Genomic DNA, 13,458 nt, shown 5'->3' with positions numbered 1-13,458 from the left:
GCGTTATCCACCGGACGAGCAGACCTACTCACCCGAATTCGCCCATAGCATGAAAGCACTGTGCGAGTTGCGGGTCATCCAGAATGAGATCGGCGTCATGTGCTTTAGTCGCTCCAAAGAGTCTAGGAAGATGCCTTGGGGTGCAGCTCTACATATTCAGGCAAAGTTGGAAGCCTGGTACGGAGGTTTGCCTGCTCAACTACAGCCTCGCTGTATCGTATACCCCGCTCATCTGATGCTACAGTAAGTGGTCATGCCAGATGGCCATGATATGAAAGCTAAGAGGGTTGCAGTTGCGAGTACTATGCGGCTCTTGTAACCTTGTTCCGGTCGCAGATCTCGTCTGGGGATGATGGCGACCAGCTGTTGACGCAGCATCAACGCAACGCAGCTGAGCGAATCGTTACCCAAGCAAGCGTTCAACTCGAGAGTATTTTGCGCTTATACTACCTCCGCCATAGTTTCGAGGCGTACGACTCTACGCTTACCATCTTTCTGGCCCAGCTCGCCAACCTAACTCTGGAGCCTCTTGAACAGCTCGAACGAGACCCAGGCAACGCTCCCCAGGAAGTCAGCGAATCCCTTCTCTCGACACTCGTCTTATGCTTTAATGGCCTATACGAGCAATCGAAAAGCGCCTTCATCGCCGGTGTCATGCTCATGGTCATGAAGAAAAGATTGAGTGCCGACGTTCGCAACGCTGTCGGGCGCTATGTCACGATCGAAGAGACGGATAGTGATAATGATCCAATGGACGAAACGGACCTAGAGTTTTCACATCCAATTCTTTCGGAGCTCATACTGCCGGGTACAAGCCTCAGCGACGATCCAAAGTCGTGGAGATTGAAGAATTTGGTGGATGATCCTAGGAGGTATTCGGGGTAGCAACAGAATGGGATGCGATTAACGCGATGATATTGATATGCAGATATAATAGACGAGTGAGGAACGAAGCAGGCACTCTCGATACGTTTTTCGGTCATATGACCACATTGTTCCCAGCAAAGCTCGACCTAAAAGCTGACCTCGGGAGTGTCCAGCCCTTTGACCACGTGATGTCTGTCTGGGGGTTCTTCGGTCCTGCACTTCAGGTAGAGTGCGCGATCAATGTTGTTAGGAAGATTCGACGCGTCGAGGCCGCAGAGCAGCAAAAGTAAATGCTCGCCACACGGCCAGATCGAAAGGATCGATGACCCTTTCATTTCTCATGCCAGGAGACTACCGTATCTTCATAGTATATCGATATTGTGGCGCCGCGCTGTCATCGGGTTCAAACTCTCTGGTGTTCCATCGTTACCCGTAAGCAACACTACGGTATGATCTCCGGATGTTAAAGCGCCGTCGCGTTGCAGATGATGGACGCGACGCCGAAAGAAGATAAGGGAAGGTGCTGACACGGCAACTCCTCGCCTCAACCTCAGGTTTGGCGGTTTGAAGAACGCGAGTCAAGTTGTGCAATGCCTGCAAATGTCTCTCTTCGCAAGATTTGTTGGAATCCTTCGCTGTGTAGGACGCGATGCAGCCCTGGAGGCGTTCCAGAAGCGGGACAGAGAAGGCTGCCAAGCCACTAACTAGTCAAGCGGGCCGCTGACGTGGTGAGACGCTCACGAGAAAACGACAGCTCGTCGACACAGCGATAGCCATACCTGGTGGACGAATTGTGAGTTGCCACCACGGTAAAAAACGGAGATCAGATGAAAGCGATGGAGCTGCATCCTCGCTCGTGCAGATGTCACAACGAACGGCCCACCACCTCGTTGGTTCGGCAGAGCCCCGCATCCGCGGATCCATCTGCATCACGCGCACAGACATTCGATAGAACCCAGAATCAGGAGGCGGTGGAGAGTTTCAACGCGCGTCAAAAGCGCGAAGTTCCCGCCCCTCTTCCCGTTGCATTCCCGTTGGACCCACGACTTCCATTCAGGTACCAACGCACACGAACCGTGAAGAAGACAGCACTTGCAGCTTTGAACCTGTCCAGACAGCATCATGCCAGTGGACGAGTGGACTCCTAGTAAAATCACGTATGACCCACCCGAGAAAGGTCGCTTGGGGTATTCCGATCCTGTAGAGTGAGCATCTTGCGAGTAGTTACAAGAGCTCTCCAGCTGATCTCTTCCTATAGATACCATGACGTGACCGAACAGCAACAACCACACGTTCCCGCAAAGCGCGCCCGCCCTACGGAGCAAGAATTCTCCGTAAGGAAGAAGCGATTCTTCGACGATATACGACCTCTCCCAACCTCCCCGAACCAACACAAGTCCAAGAACAACTCCCGAAAAGCATCCTCCAGCAATCCGAAGTCGCGGTCGGCGTCTACCACCAAGCAGCGAGTGCACGTGGACCTTACCAAGGATGTAGACATGGAAAGCGTTGATGGACGTGTACCAGAAAGCGTTGATGGCGGTGTTCCAGAAAGCGTTGATGGCGGTGTTCCAGAAAGCGTTGATGGTGGTGTTGCATTGAGCAATGTAAGCGTTAATGGAGGCGTTTCAATCCCTCCTTCTGAAGCCGCTATGGACATCTCGTCTCCTGTCTCTTCGCGTGCGGCAATGCAATTCAGAGCCGAGCGTACTGAACTTCCGGAAACACCACTACAATCGAGACAAGACAAGGGCAAAGGCAAGGCTACTGAGATGGCGCCACCTCCACGGTTGCCCACGCCGGACTCCGAGGAAACACACTCCCCACCTCATCAACCTACGGAAAGTGACGTCGGAAGGATTGTCTACGCTTACCTTCGCGAACTTGGGCTGGATCTAATAAACCCGCAAAAGAGTTTGGCGAAAGCCTTCGATGCTCTAAGGAAAGAAATGGATGAGCCTCTAGACCTCAAGAAGTGGTGCTTGCCGGCAAGATTCGACAAAGAAGGGACAGAAGTTCCGTTCAGTGGCAAGCCATTCTTCCAAGTCCCCTTGAATATTGTCAATGAGCTTTCGGATGCGATTGCGCAGGGAAATTTCCTGGATGGAGAGTGGGCGCCCTTATGGGACGCCTTCGAGGAATTTTATCCCGACAAGCTGCCCGGTGCCAGGATGAGGGCAGAAAGGGAGGCTGCAAGTCAGAGTGCTTCTCAGCAGGTGCCACCACCAACGCAACCGAGGGCAATGAGGGATACTGCGAATCATGGAGCGGGGCCTTCTCAGCAACCAACACCGTCAACGCGACCAAAGGCAAAGAAGCGTGCAAGAACTGCTCGACAGTCTCCTGAGCCGGAAGAACTTCCATACGGCCCTTGGCTCACCCGTTGGGCTATGAGTTTGGGCCCAGAAGACTTCACGTTCCCTGGAGATTGCCCATGGGCATATAAGAAAGTCGTTAATCTGACCCACGAGGAACGGGTGGACATTGCGATGAAGTACCACAGCAAAGAGCTGACCGACATTATCGGGAGAAGGCAGTTCAACTGGTGCAAAGCAGCGCTTAGATATCATGGCTTGATTCGCTAGGGGACATATCTGCGCCAGAGCACCTGGATGTATGTCAACATGCGAACTGCATGTACGCAAAACTTGCTGGAAGCCTGGTCACCATCCTGGCAGTCCCCGAAGGCCGACTCCTTCGCTGAACAGCTTCACCGATGAGTCTGTGCTGGGTCGAGGTCGAACTAGTGGTTGTTGCAACGAGGCGGAGCTAGCGGTCAGGACCGTGCAGCGCTTGATTGTAGACTGAGGCCTAGTAGAGGCAGGCATGGTTGGAACAGTTCTCGATGTGAAGCCGACGGAGGCATTCTTGGCAGAGTTGCTGCGCGGATGAGCGGCAGCACGAAAGAGGCGGCGAGAGCTGGATGTTGCTGTCGGAGAGGCATGATTGCCCAGCAGGCGATAACGAATTTCATTGATTGATAATTTCTTGCTTTGGGATAGTGTTGTTCGTGTCTCGCTATCATTTACTAACTTGATAGATAGGCCGTCATCTTCTACTACGTGTTCGAACTTGTCGGCGAAGTCTCCAGATTTCTTGTGTTGACTGCTTGTGTTGACTGAGTCCTCTGGATAAGCGCCGCGCTACGCCATCAGCGAGCAGCTTCTTTAGTACTGAGCCCGCCTCCTATATCGTCGACCAAGCATTGTCTATCGGCATCATAATACCGCTGATCGTCTTTGCAGCATCAGACGCAAGGAATGCAATGCCCTGTGCGATATCGTTCGGGCCCACTGATCCGTATGGAAGATCGTCTCTTTCGAGACCTTGGCATAACATCTGCACGGGGCTGCTAGCTTGTCAGCGATGACAGGGTATCAAGGGCTGTAAGCCCTTACTTGTACATTTCCATTGCAGCCTGATCGACGTCCTCTTTCACCACAGACGAGCGGATGTTGGTCGGCACGGCTGAAACTCTTGTTAGAATAAGATCTTCTGAGTTCAAGGACTAGACGCGGTACTCACCGCCTGGGAGTACGGCATTACACCTAATACCGTCTTTGCGAAAGCGCCATGCGACGTTCTTGGTCGCACCGACAAGCCCATGCTTACTGGCTGTGTATGCGATGCCTGCCACTGCACCGGAAAGACTTGCATAACTACCAACATTGATGATGGCACCGCTTTCCTGGTCTTTCATACTGGGCAACACAGCTGCCATCATTCTGACCGGTACTGTGAGGTTGATGGTCAGGACGCGCTCCCATTCCGAGTCCTTGACTGTATCGGCGCTGCCAAAACCATCCATGATGCCTGCAACATTAGCCAGCACGTCGATCTTCGGTCCGTACTTTGCGATGCAAGCAGCTATGGCATCTTCTGCTGAGCCGGGTTTGCAAAGGTCGGTTTTGTGGAAGGTGAATAACGCTTTCTGGGTGACATCAAGGTCTTGGTCGAACGGCGACATATCGATGCCGAAGACTTGGGCTTTCTGTGATAGGAAGAGGAGGGTCGTCGCGAGGCCAATGCCGCTGCTGCAACCCGTGATGATGACAATTTTGTTGTCGAAAGATGTCATGGCGACGAATTATGATCTCCACCTGGAGGTAGGTACCATGTAAACCGCTCCTGACAGCTCATCTTTTATACATGCCTAATACTTGTCTTTGTGGCCTTCGCGGATACGTACAGACAGTGTGAGTAGTTTGTCTTTATCCACATGTCCCGCAATCTAGATGCACACGATGTCGAATCGGGCTATTTGCGCGACCCAGCTGGATAACTGGCCAACCAGAAGCTTGACCATCCGCAAACGCTAGAAGCAGGTAACACTGCCAAGCTTGAAGCGCAGTCTATGAGAGTATTCAACCGACGTTGCTGTTTTGTTCACGCAACGACGGCGAAGATACCCAATGGGTCCATCTTTGCATGAGGCAGAGGGCGGTAGCCCAGCGGTTTTCGGTCTGAACCGCGAGTGCGTTGGATGGCTCGTTTGCATCTACACGATTTGAGCAGGTAGCAATGACTCGATCAGTTAAATTTCGTGGTAAGAGCGAAGATAAATCATGCTAAGTTGACCGTATGTGTGTTGACTGCGCCGCTGAGGTTGTAACCGGAAGGAAGCCATCCATCCGACATGGGCTGTTACGTATGCCAAGCTTCCCAAGGTCGCTGCGCGTCTGCGCGCTCGAAGTCGCGTCACTTCCGCAACTCACGCGTCCTGCATCGTCCCCAGCAATGATGGGGAATCTCGACAACTATCCTTTTACGTTTGACTTTCCTGTAGGTCCATACGTGGACAATGGACGGCGTTTTCGGGCTTGGACGCTGTATGACGTCTTCTCGGCTGGTTCGTACACACCTCCCATTGTCTGCATCGCACTGACAAGCAAACGCAGACATGCCTGATGAGGAGTTCAAGCCTCTTGTAAATCTGCACCGTCCCGTCAGTTCTGAAGTCTTCTGCCTCATTGTCGATAACAGGTTCCGGCACACATTGCATTTCCTCAAATTGTGCTTGGCTCGCGATTTGGATTTCTACTGGGACCAACGGCACCATACAAGAGAAAAAGACCAGAAGCGACTGGAAAAGTACTTCGACGCAATCTTTCTGCCACGACTGCTTCATATAATGCGGAATCTGGCTAATGCTGATGTCCGCGGCTTGAGAATGGCAACCGCGTGGTATATGACCATGAAACTGGAGTTGATACACAACGATGAGATATATCTCGGCGTCGCGGCTAATTACGATCTCGACCGCTTTTTGCTTGAGACATTTTATGGCTGGGACGGAAAAGAACCCAGCTATCGCCGGGAATCCTACTGCAAGCCGATACCATTTGTCGATGCTGCTCGGCAACGTAGATTGATCCGAGAACAGGCAAGAGAAATCCCTGGTTGTCCTGTTCATGACAAGTACGAATTTCAGCCTCGGTACTACCAGTTTCACGAAGACGAGTGTATGCAGGTCCAATGGGTAGCAGCCTATAGTATATTTGAACGCCAGGCTTATGCCGAGACCAAAAGAAAAGTGTACCACGTCGTCGGACTCAAATTACCAAGAGAGCTCGCAGACATGGTGTTTGACTATGCTCTTGTGGCCGAAGGCATACCCAAGGACCTCAAGACGTACGATGACTTACAACCTGAGTTCGAAGAATGCGGAGTAGATGCATATGCAAAATTCTGACAGGCACGGAGTGGGATCGAGGAGAGCGAATCCAGTGGAGATGGTCGGCGACGTCACTTAGGAGATTGTTCGGCGATAAGCCGTGAAGCGAAGGGGTCATATCTTGATACTCACTGGTGCTAGTACTGGAGAAAGATCTGCGATACAGTCTTGCCATCAATTGAGATGTTAGTTGCCTTCAAGTTGCCCGGAGACGCCGAGGGCTCGCCAGCGCATGCTCCCAAATGAGATGTCCTGAACAAAAAGAGGAAGGCTAGATCTGACAAAACGTCATCGTCGTCCAAATTCTACTCAAAACGTAAGCTGCACCGAGATCTGGGTGGGGAGTGGAGCAGCATGTCGCACAACAGCTGTCAGAGCTGGCCGATCATATGCTGGAGTATTTGTAAGTATTTTGTACTCGGCGAGCAGGAAAGGTGAATTTTCAAGATGACGTCCCTGACGCTAACAGACGGTGCCCTGCATAATCGGGCCTTTTCCATCGTAGCTACCCCGCATGTCGTCACATTGAACAAGGTACTCTCCAGTGAAAAGCTATCGAACTTTTCATAAAAGGTTTAAAGACAACGACTCTACACACCAACTCACCAAATCAGACACATCATACCTTCAAAATGTCCAAGCCAAACATTCTCTTCGTCCTCACCTCGCACAACAAGCTCGGTGACACCGGCAAGCCCACCGGCTGGTACCTCCCCGAGCTCGCCCACCCCTACCACGTCCTCCACAGCAAAGCCAACATCACGGTAGCATCACCCAAGGGTGGTGAATCACCCCTCGACCCCGCATCCGTCGAAGCCGCGAAAGACGATGTATCCGTCAACTTCCTCAAGAACAACGAGCAGGTCTGGAAGACAACCCAGAAGCTGAGCGACTTCAAGGGCAAGGCGAAGGACTTCGACGCCATCTTCTACGTTGGCGGTCACGGACCCATGTTCGATCTCGTCGACGACGCGACCTCGCAACAACTCATCAGGGAATTCTGGGAGGCGGACAAGATCGTTTCGGCTGTGTGCCATGCACCGGCTGTCTTCTACGATGCCAAGCTGAGCGACGGCAGTCTGCTTGTTGCTGGCAAGGAGGTTACCGCATTCACAAACGCTGAGGAGGAGCAGGTTGGCCTATCCAAGGTTGTACCCTTCCTGCCCGAGGATGCGCTGAACAAGGCGAGTGGAGGCAAGTTCGTCAAGGCAGCTGAGCCTTGGGGCGAGAAGGTCGCCATCTCTGGTCGCTTGATCACTGGGCAGAACCCTACCAGTGCCACAGCAGTCGGAGAGGCTATTGCAAAGGCATTGGGAATCTAAGGAGGAATCATCAAATGTAAATAAGGGCCGTGTAGAACAAATTCTATCATGATTATACGAAAGTTTTTCCATTTACGAAGGGTAATATATACATCCAATCTAACATATCTCTCGTGATTCTCCCTTCAAACCAATTCCCCTGATCTAGACCAGTTTATACGTACATGTACGTAACTTCGGTGACAGTCTCGTAGACGGTGGCTGGTGGGCAAGCAGCAGCAGGAGCGGAGTGCTCTGGTGCCATGGTGGTGACAGGAGCGGGAGCAGGAGCATGTGACTCTTCAACAGGCGCGTGAGAGGGCTCGACAGGTAGGTAGGTAGTCTCGTAGGGCTTCTCAGAGGTCATGAGAGTGCTGGAAGCATGCATGGTAGAGTTGCCGTACGGGACGGTGGTGTTGAGGTGCTTGTGAGGAATGGTGATGGGGTATGCGGTAGCCGCCTCTGAGGTTGCGGTGGAAGTAGCGTTCGCACTGGTGACGGGGATGTATGAAGAGATCATAGTAGATGGCTTCATCATCGTGGTGGTAACAGCTTCCTTGCTGACAGTCAAGGCCTCGGAGGAGGCTGGTACCACGACGGTGCTTGAGGTCTCGACCGGTGCGACAGTGGAGGAGACCTCAGGGGTAGGCGTAGGAGTAGCTGAGCTGACAGGCGCGGCCGATGAGGGCTTGACCAGGAGAGGTGTCAGCTTGCTCACGATCCAGTTTGATGCCTCCTCGGTGTAGAGCTCGAAGTAGTTCAGATGCTGAGCTACGTCATCTCCACCAGCGCAGACTGGGTCACCGCCGGCACAGTACGACCTCAAGACGGAGGAGTAAGTGTTCAAACGCTCAAGGTTAGAGCCGGTACGGCCCCAAGCTTGCTTGTCTGCCCCGTCGAGGACGTTGTAGACCTGGTTTGCAGTGTGCTTGACATCACCCCAGAGAAGGGCTGCCTTGACTGCCTGACCAGCTTGAGAGTTGGCATCGAGGCCGGTGGTCTTGGTGTCAACGTCGCAGGCATCGGCGCCTCCGCCACTCAGAGTAGCTCCGGCAACCATGGCACCCTGCGAGTAACCGTTGACGACGATTAAAGTATCCGGGCACTGGGCGTTGTACTCGGTGATTTGCCTGACCCCGTTGACGGCACCGTCCTGGATAGTAGGGCAGAACTCCACGCCGAGAGTGGCATCGAAGACGAGATCCATGTAATCGCAAGAGTTTCCTTGAGCCTCGAATTTTGCGCAGACGGTATCTCTGAAACCTGAGGTACGGCCATCGCTGTAAGGTGCGTCATTGCCGCGGGCCATGAAGATAGCGACATCGTTACAGGCTGCGGTGAGCTTAGGAGGAGTGGTGCCTTGGGCACGGGCAGCCAAAGGAAGAGCTGCAAGAACAGCAGTGGCGAGGCCCTGCTTCATGATGGTCGTGGAAGGCATATCGAAGTTCGTGAATAAGGCGTTGCGTGTTCGCTGTGAATCGCAGAATTTGATAGACGAGTGGTATTAGAGATCGATAGATCTAGTAGCGAAGGTCGTGAGAGTGTGGAGTATTAATTATTAGAGAAGATATTATAGCATGGACTATATCCCTTTGATCTGATGTGTGGAGCGAGTGTCGATGGCCGAGCGAACGGACAAGTATTACACAAAGAGTAGAGCGTGATGGAGAGCGTGAAGAAAAGGCCTCAATCAACAGGAACATGCGACATGATATGCCGAACTGACTGTGGAGCCCCCCGTATCAAGAACCACCATCAGAGGCTCTGTGTAAGACCTTGGGGCGAACGGCCTCGTCGTGCAGGAGCGCATGCTTACAAGCGCATGTATTTTGGAGGCTTCAATCGAACTGTCTGCGGCCCTAGCAACTTGGACTATTGTGTATCCACAGATCTCGTGTTCATTCCAGGTTAGCAGGGCGCCGCTAGCACAGGAGAGGCAATACAGTTCGCTCGCTATGACTCGTGCGGCATAGTCGGCATTACAACCACCGGCATTATCTCGTATCAGGTGTGAGAGATAGGATAAGGCTGCAACCGTTGACACCTCGTGTGCTGCAGATGTTATCCGGAGTGGAGAGTATGCAGTCGTTGAAGGTCTCATGTCCAACGCGCTCCTCTCTTGGGATCGTTGTGGCTGAGGAGAGAAAATTTGCATAGCTCAGTGTTGAGAAACTATGTTATGTTAGCTTTTGTGGTGGTCAGATCATTGTCCGTAGTGCGCGAAATCACAGGGTTCAATCGACACTACAATGATCTGAGACCCTGGCCTTTGCCAGATGCGCGCTATCATGCTCCTGAACCAGAAAACCGTTCTTCTGCCAACGTGCTGTTCTGAACCGCCAAACCGGGTAGCCCCGGTTCTTCGCATCGCTGACAGGAGCGTCTACACCTCTCGGGCCTTCCAACAGAACAGAGGCGTGTGTTGTCTGTCTGACTGTGCTTGGGCGATGAGACCAAAGGTTAAAGATTAAAAATGACGTTGCTTTTTGCTCGGCGACGGATCGGCTTGAAAACACGAGCTCTGAGGCCACGAGACGTGTTGGTCATGGTTTACTGTGGGTTGCTGTATCGGTGGCGGAGGTGGAGGTATGCCATGTGTATTTTGGGACGCTTGCACCTTCGCCGTGGGTCGAGATTCTCCCGAAAGTCGTGGATCGAGGAACTCGCTACTTGCGTTCGGCCTAGCGCCCGCTATTTTCAGCGATCCCAAGCCTTGCGATGACGAAATGCGGCAGGGATGGCCGCGATGCGAGGTTCTGCGGAGCGAAAGTGATTTTCATGGCCGATGTGCCGCCCGTGTCGCGGTATCGTGGTTATCAGTGATGTAGGAGACTGGAGGGGCTCACTCGGCGTCACGTGCCTGTCGGCCGAGAGGCTTCTTGGCTTCTTGGACACTTGAGGAACCTTGGCTCTAGCGAGACAGCGAAAGCCGGACATAAGCTGGTAGGCCGTCTTCTACATCGACTGCAACGCCTCTAAAGAAAAACATAAGAAGACCATTTTACTCGCAGCTTTGCAGAGTATATACAGTGTTTCTTCCTAAAATTTATTTGCAACGTTGTAGTGCAGAATGGTGGTGTTGCTCAAAATCCCTAGGTATTTTTTCAGGCTTTCGCTGTCCTCAGGCTGCAAGAGCTTGGAAACCCGCAGCTACCACTTGCGCAACGAAATCACTCATCTCAACAGTGGCATTGCTGTCAATCAGCTACCCCAGGTCGTACACCGGAGTACCGTAGCGCGCCATATAGGGTCGAGTAGAAAGTGCTACCAACCAATCAAGGATGAGACGGTGTAAGCACGATGTTAAAAGCGTGATATGGTGTTCAAACGGTCTTAGGATTGTGTCTGTGCTCTGTTGTAGCCTCTAACACCATCTCGTCCTTAATTACTTAGGCAGTTGGTAGTAATTCCTCCTCTACCCTCGTTTGGGCGGTGAGTAAGGGCGTACAGCCCTCAGAAGTACCTAGGTAGCCTGATGACCTCTTAAACAGTGAACTCATTGCATGGCGCGGCCCTCTACGCGTACATTCCACCACTGCCCATTTCGTCTCGAACCTTATTTTGCTGTTCGCCCATTCCGCCCCGAACTTTATTCTGCTGTTAGCTTGGTCTTACAACAACGTAGGCGTATACCCAAGATCATCCTCGTTGTCGGTGATACCAAGGTCATCTTCACTCCGCATGGAAGTATTGGTCAAAGAAAACCATCAGAACCGAGCTGAGGGGGCCAAAATCGCTACAGCCTGCCTATATGGGTGCACACAGCGACTTGAAACGGGTGGTTGAGCACATCCTGGCTCGCAAACCATCTAAATGAGGTCGAAGATGAGCGTGTATCAACTGAAGAGAGAGAGTCGGTGAAGCATGGACAACCTCAGACCGTCGACCCTAGCCAATACTACCTCACCGGTCGCGAAGACCACGAAAGCAAGAAGGCAGTGTCACACCGAGTAATCAAAGTGAAGCTGAAAGAAAGTTCAGCGGTTGGAATATATAATACCTTCTTCCGCTGGTAATCTTGTATCGTCCACCAACTCGAACAGTTCCTTCAACCGCATCTACCATCTTCAAGACTACCTTCTCACTCCGCAAACCTCCACTCTCATCCAAAATGCGTTTCTCCATCGCCTCCACCACCGCCGTCATGGCCGCCCTCGCTGCCAGTGGAACCGCCTTCGTCATCGATACCTTCGGTGATCGCAACTGCGGCGGCAATGTCCAGCAAACTGTCAACATTTGGGACGACACCTGTGCAGCCTGGCCACAAGGCTTTGGATCCTTCAGGATCACGACCTGGGGAGGAAACCACCAATTCGCATACTTCTTCGCGCCCGACAGCTGCGGCAACCCTTCCGGAGCCATCGGATCGGGCTACGTAGACTCTACGACGTTCGATTACGCCCAGGGAAGGTGCTACAATTTCAACGGGGCTAGTGCCAATGCGATTGCTTCGTACTACAAGGCCTAGAGAGATGTACACGATAGTAAGCTTCCAAAATATAAGCGCTAAAGTAGGGCTGACTAACTCGCGGCAGTATTGGAAGTGATGAGAAATGGTTAAAAGATCAACTCTCTTGTTCTCAAGCAGATGTTAAACTCTCATCCACTCTTTGAACAAGCTTTTGTGTGTGTGTCGAATAGAGTCTATCATGTAGTAGCGATGTAATCAATCTCGATCCTATTACCTCTCCAAAATATGCTTTACACTTTGCGTGACATCAGCTACCAACACATCAGCGTTACATCACATGAACCAGACAAAACTCAGTGTACATACTATACCTAACATCCCTCACCACAGTGAAAGTCTCCCTCCCCAAACTCGTCGCCCAACAACCCAGAAAGCTTACACCTCACTCGCACCCACAGTCGGCACCACAACCGCCGTACTTCTTACCATAGAACACACTCGTTGGTCCAGCCAAAAGGACTGGAGAGCCACATGATAACCAGAATGTGCAGTCTGAGTCGGGTGCACAGCATTGAGCCAAGGTGTGAGAGTTTGAGAAGGTGGCTGTGTAGTCACAGGAGCGGAGGTCGAAGACTGCGTTGTAGTTGGGTTAGTGGAATCGGGTTACTAGATGAGGAAGTTGTGGATCTGCTGAAGGACGAGGCGAAGCTTACACTGTCCATCCGTCGCGTCGATCCAACCGACTAGCGCCGGATCACTTCCGGATGATGTCTGCTGGGCTGCGAGCTCCGCATGTGGGGTGATAAGTGGATTGGGTGGGTTCGTAAACGCTGCGACGAGGAAGTTGATGGCCATTGCCGTGATTGTCATCATCCTCAATACGTTCAGATTGCTGGGCTTGGGCTGGGCACTCGGTGTTTATGTGGTTCGAAGGCGCAGCGACAAATGAGGCGAACGCGGTGTTGGATATATCGGCACCTGATGCGTTAGGCTGGTTCACAGATGAGGCCACTATATGAACGTCAGCCAAGCGATTGGATTAGACATGAAGGAAGCGAGATGGCGATACCCGAGTTGGGGTTGGAACGGGACAGGAACGGTAAGATGGTAAGCGGGTAAATAATGGTATCTCAATTGCAGAACAAGAAGCAGAAAGACAACAACAAGACCTGAAATATACATGAAGAAAAGAAGACGAGTCTACA

The 13,458-nt window shown here is 52.2% G+C and overlaps 6 protein-coding genes across 6 annotated transcripts; 4 read left to right on the top strand and 2 right to left on the bottom strand.

Moving 5' to 3' along the window:
- Window positions 1-49: 49 nt before the first annotated feature.
- Window positions 50-885, top strand: J4E84_002743 (uncharacterized protein; the record flags this gene model as incomplete). The annotated part of the gene is made up of 2 exons (XM_049385362.1): window positions 50-177; window positions 294-885. The coding sequence occupies 2 exons, from the start codon at window positions 50-52 to the stop codon at window positions 883-885; spliced, it is 720 nt and encodes a 239-aa protein (XP_049247385.1).
- Window positions 886-1,989: 1,104 nt separating this feature from the next.
- J4E84_002742 (uncharacterized protein) lies at window positions 1,990-3,452 on the top strand (the record flags this gene model as incomplete). Its single annotated transcript, XM_049385361.1, has 2 exons — window positions 1,990-2,067; window positions 2,148-3,452. 2 exons carry the CDS (start codon window positions 1,990-1,992, stop codon window positions 3,450-3,452), a joined length of 1,383 nt encoding a protein of 460 aa, XP_049247384.1.
- A 601-nt stretch (window positions 3,453-4,053) lies between these two features.
- J4E84_002741 (uncharacterized protein) lies at window positions 4,054-4,945 on the bottom strand (the record flags this gene model as incomplete). Its single annotated transcript, XM_049385360.1, has 3 exons — window positions 4,054-4,216; window positions 4,266-4,335; window positions 4,393-4,945. 3 exons carry the CDS (start codon window positions 4,943-4,945, stop codon window positions 4,054-4,056), a joined length of 786 nt encoding a protein of 261 aa, XP_049247383.1.
- Window positions 4,946-7,173: 2,228 nt separating this feature from the next.
- Window positions 7,174-7,863, top strand: J4E84_002740 (uncharacterized protein; the record flags this gene model as incomplete). Its single annotated transcript, XM_049385359.1, has 1 exon — window positions 7,174-7,863. The coding sequence occupies one exon, from the start codon at window positions 7,174-7,176 to the stop codon at window positions 7,861-7,863; it is 690 nt and encodes a 229-aa protein (XP_049247382.1).
- Window positions 7,864-8,017: 154 nt separating this feature from the next.
- On the bottom strand, window positions 8,018-9,262 carry J4E84_002739 (uncharacterized protein; the record flags this gene model as incomplete). The annotated part of the gene is made up of 1 exon (XM_049385358.1): window positions 8,018-9,262. The coding sequence occupies one exon, from the start codon at window positions 9,260-9,262 to the stop codon at window positions 8,018-8,020; it is 1,245 nt and encodes a 414-aa protein (XP_049247381.1).
- A 2,724-nt stretch (window positions 9,263-11,986) lies between these two features.
- Window positions 11,987-12,310, top strand: J4E84_002738 (uncharacterized protein; the record flags this gene model as incomplete). The annotated part of the gene is made up of 1 exon (XM_049385357.1): window positions 11,987-12,310. One exon carries the CDS (start codon window positions 11,987-11,989, stop codon window positions 12,308-12,310), a length of 324 nt encoding a protein of 107 aa, XP_049247380.1.
- Between the last annotated feature and the right edge of the window lie 1,148 nt (window positions 12,311-13,458).

The sequence above is a fragment of the Alternaria hordeiaustralica genome, assembly GCF_023758085.1.
Source record: "Alternaria hordeiaustralica strain BMP 2776 chromosome Unknown scaffold_3, whole genome shotgun sequence".
NCBI lineage: Eukaryota > Fungi > Ascomycota > Dothideomycetes > Pleosporales > Pleosporaceae > Alternaria > Alternaria hordeiaustralica.
Note: the sequence above shows the minus strand (reverse complement) of the source record. Positions and strands in the feature narration are given on the sequence as shown.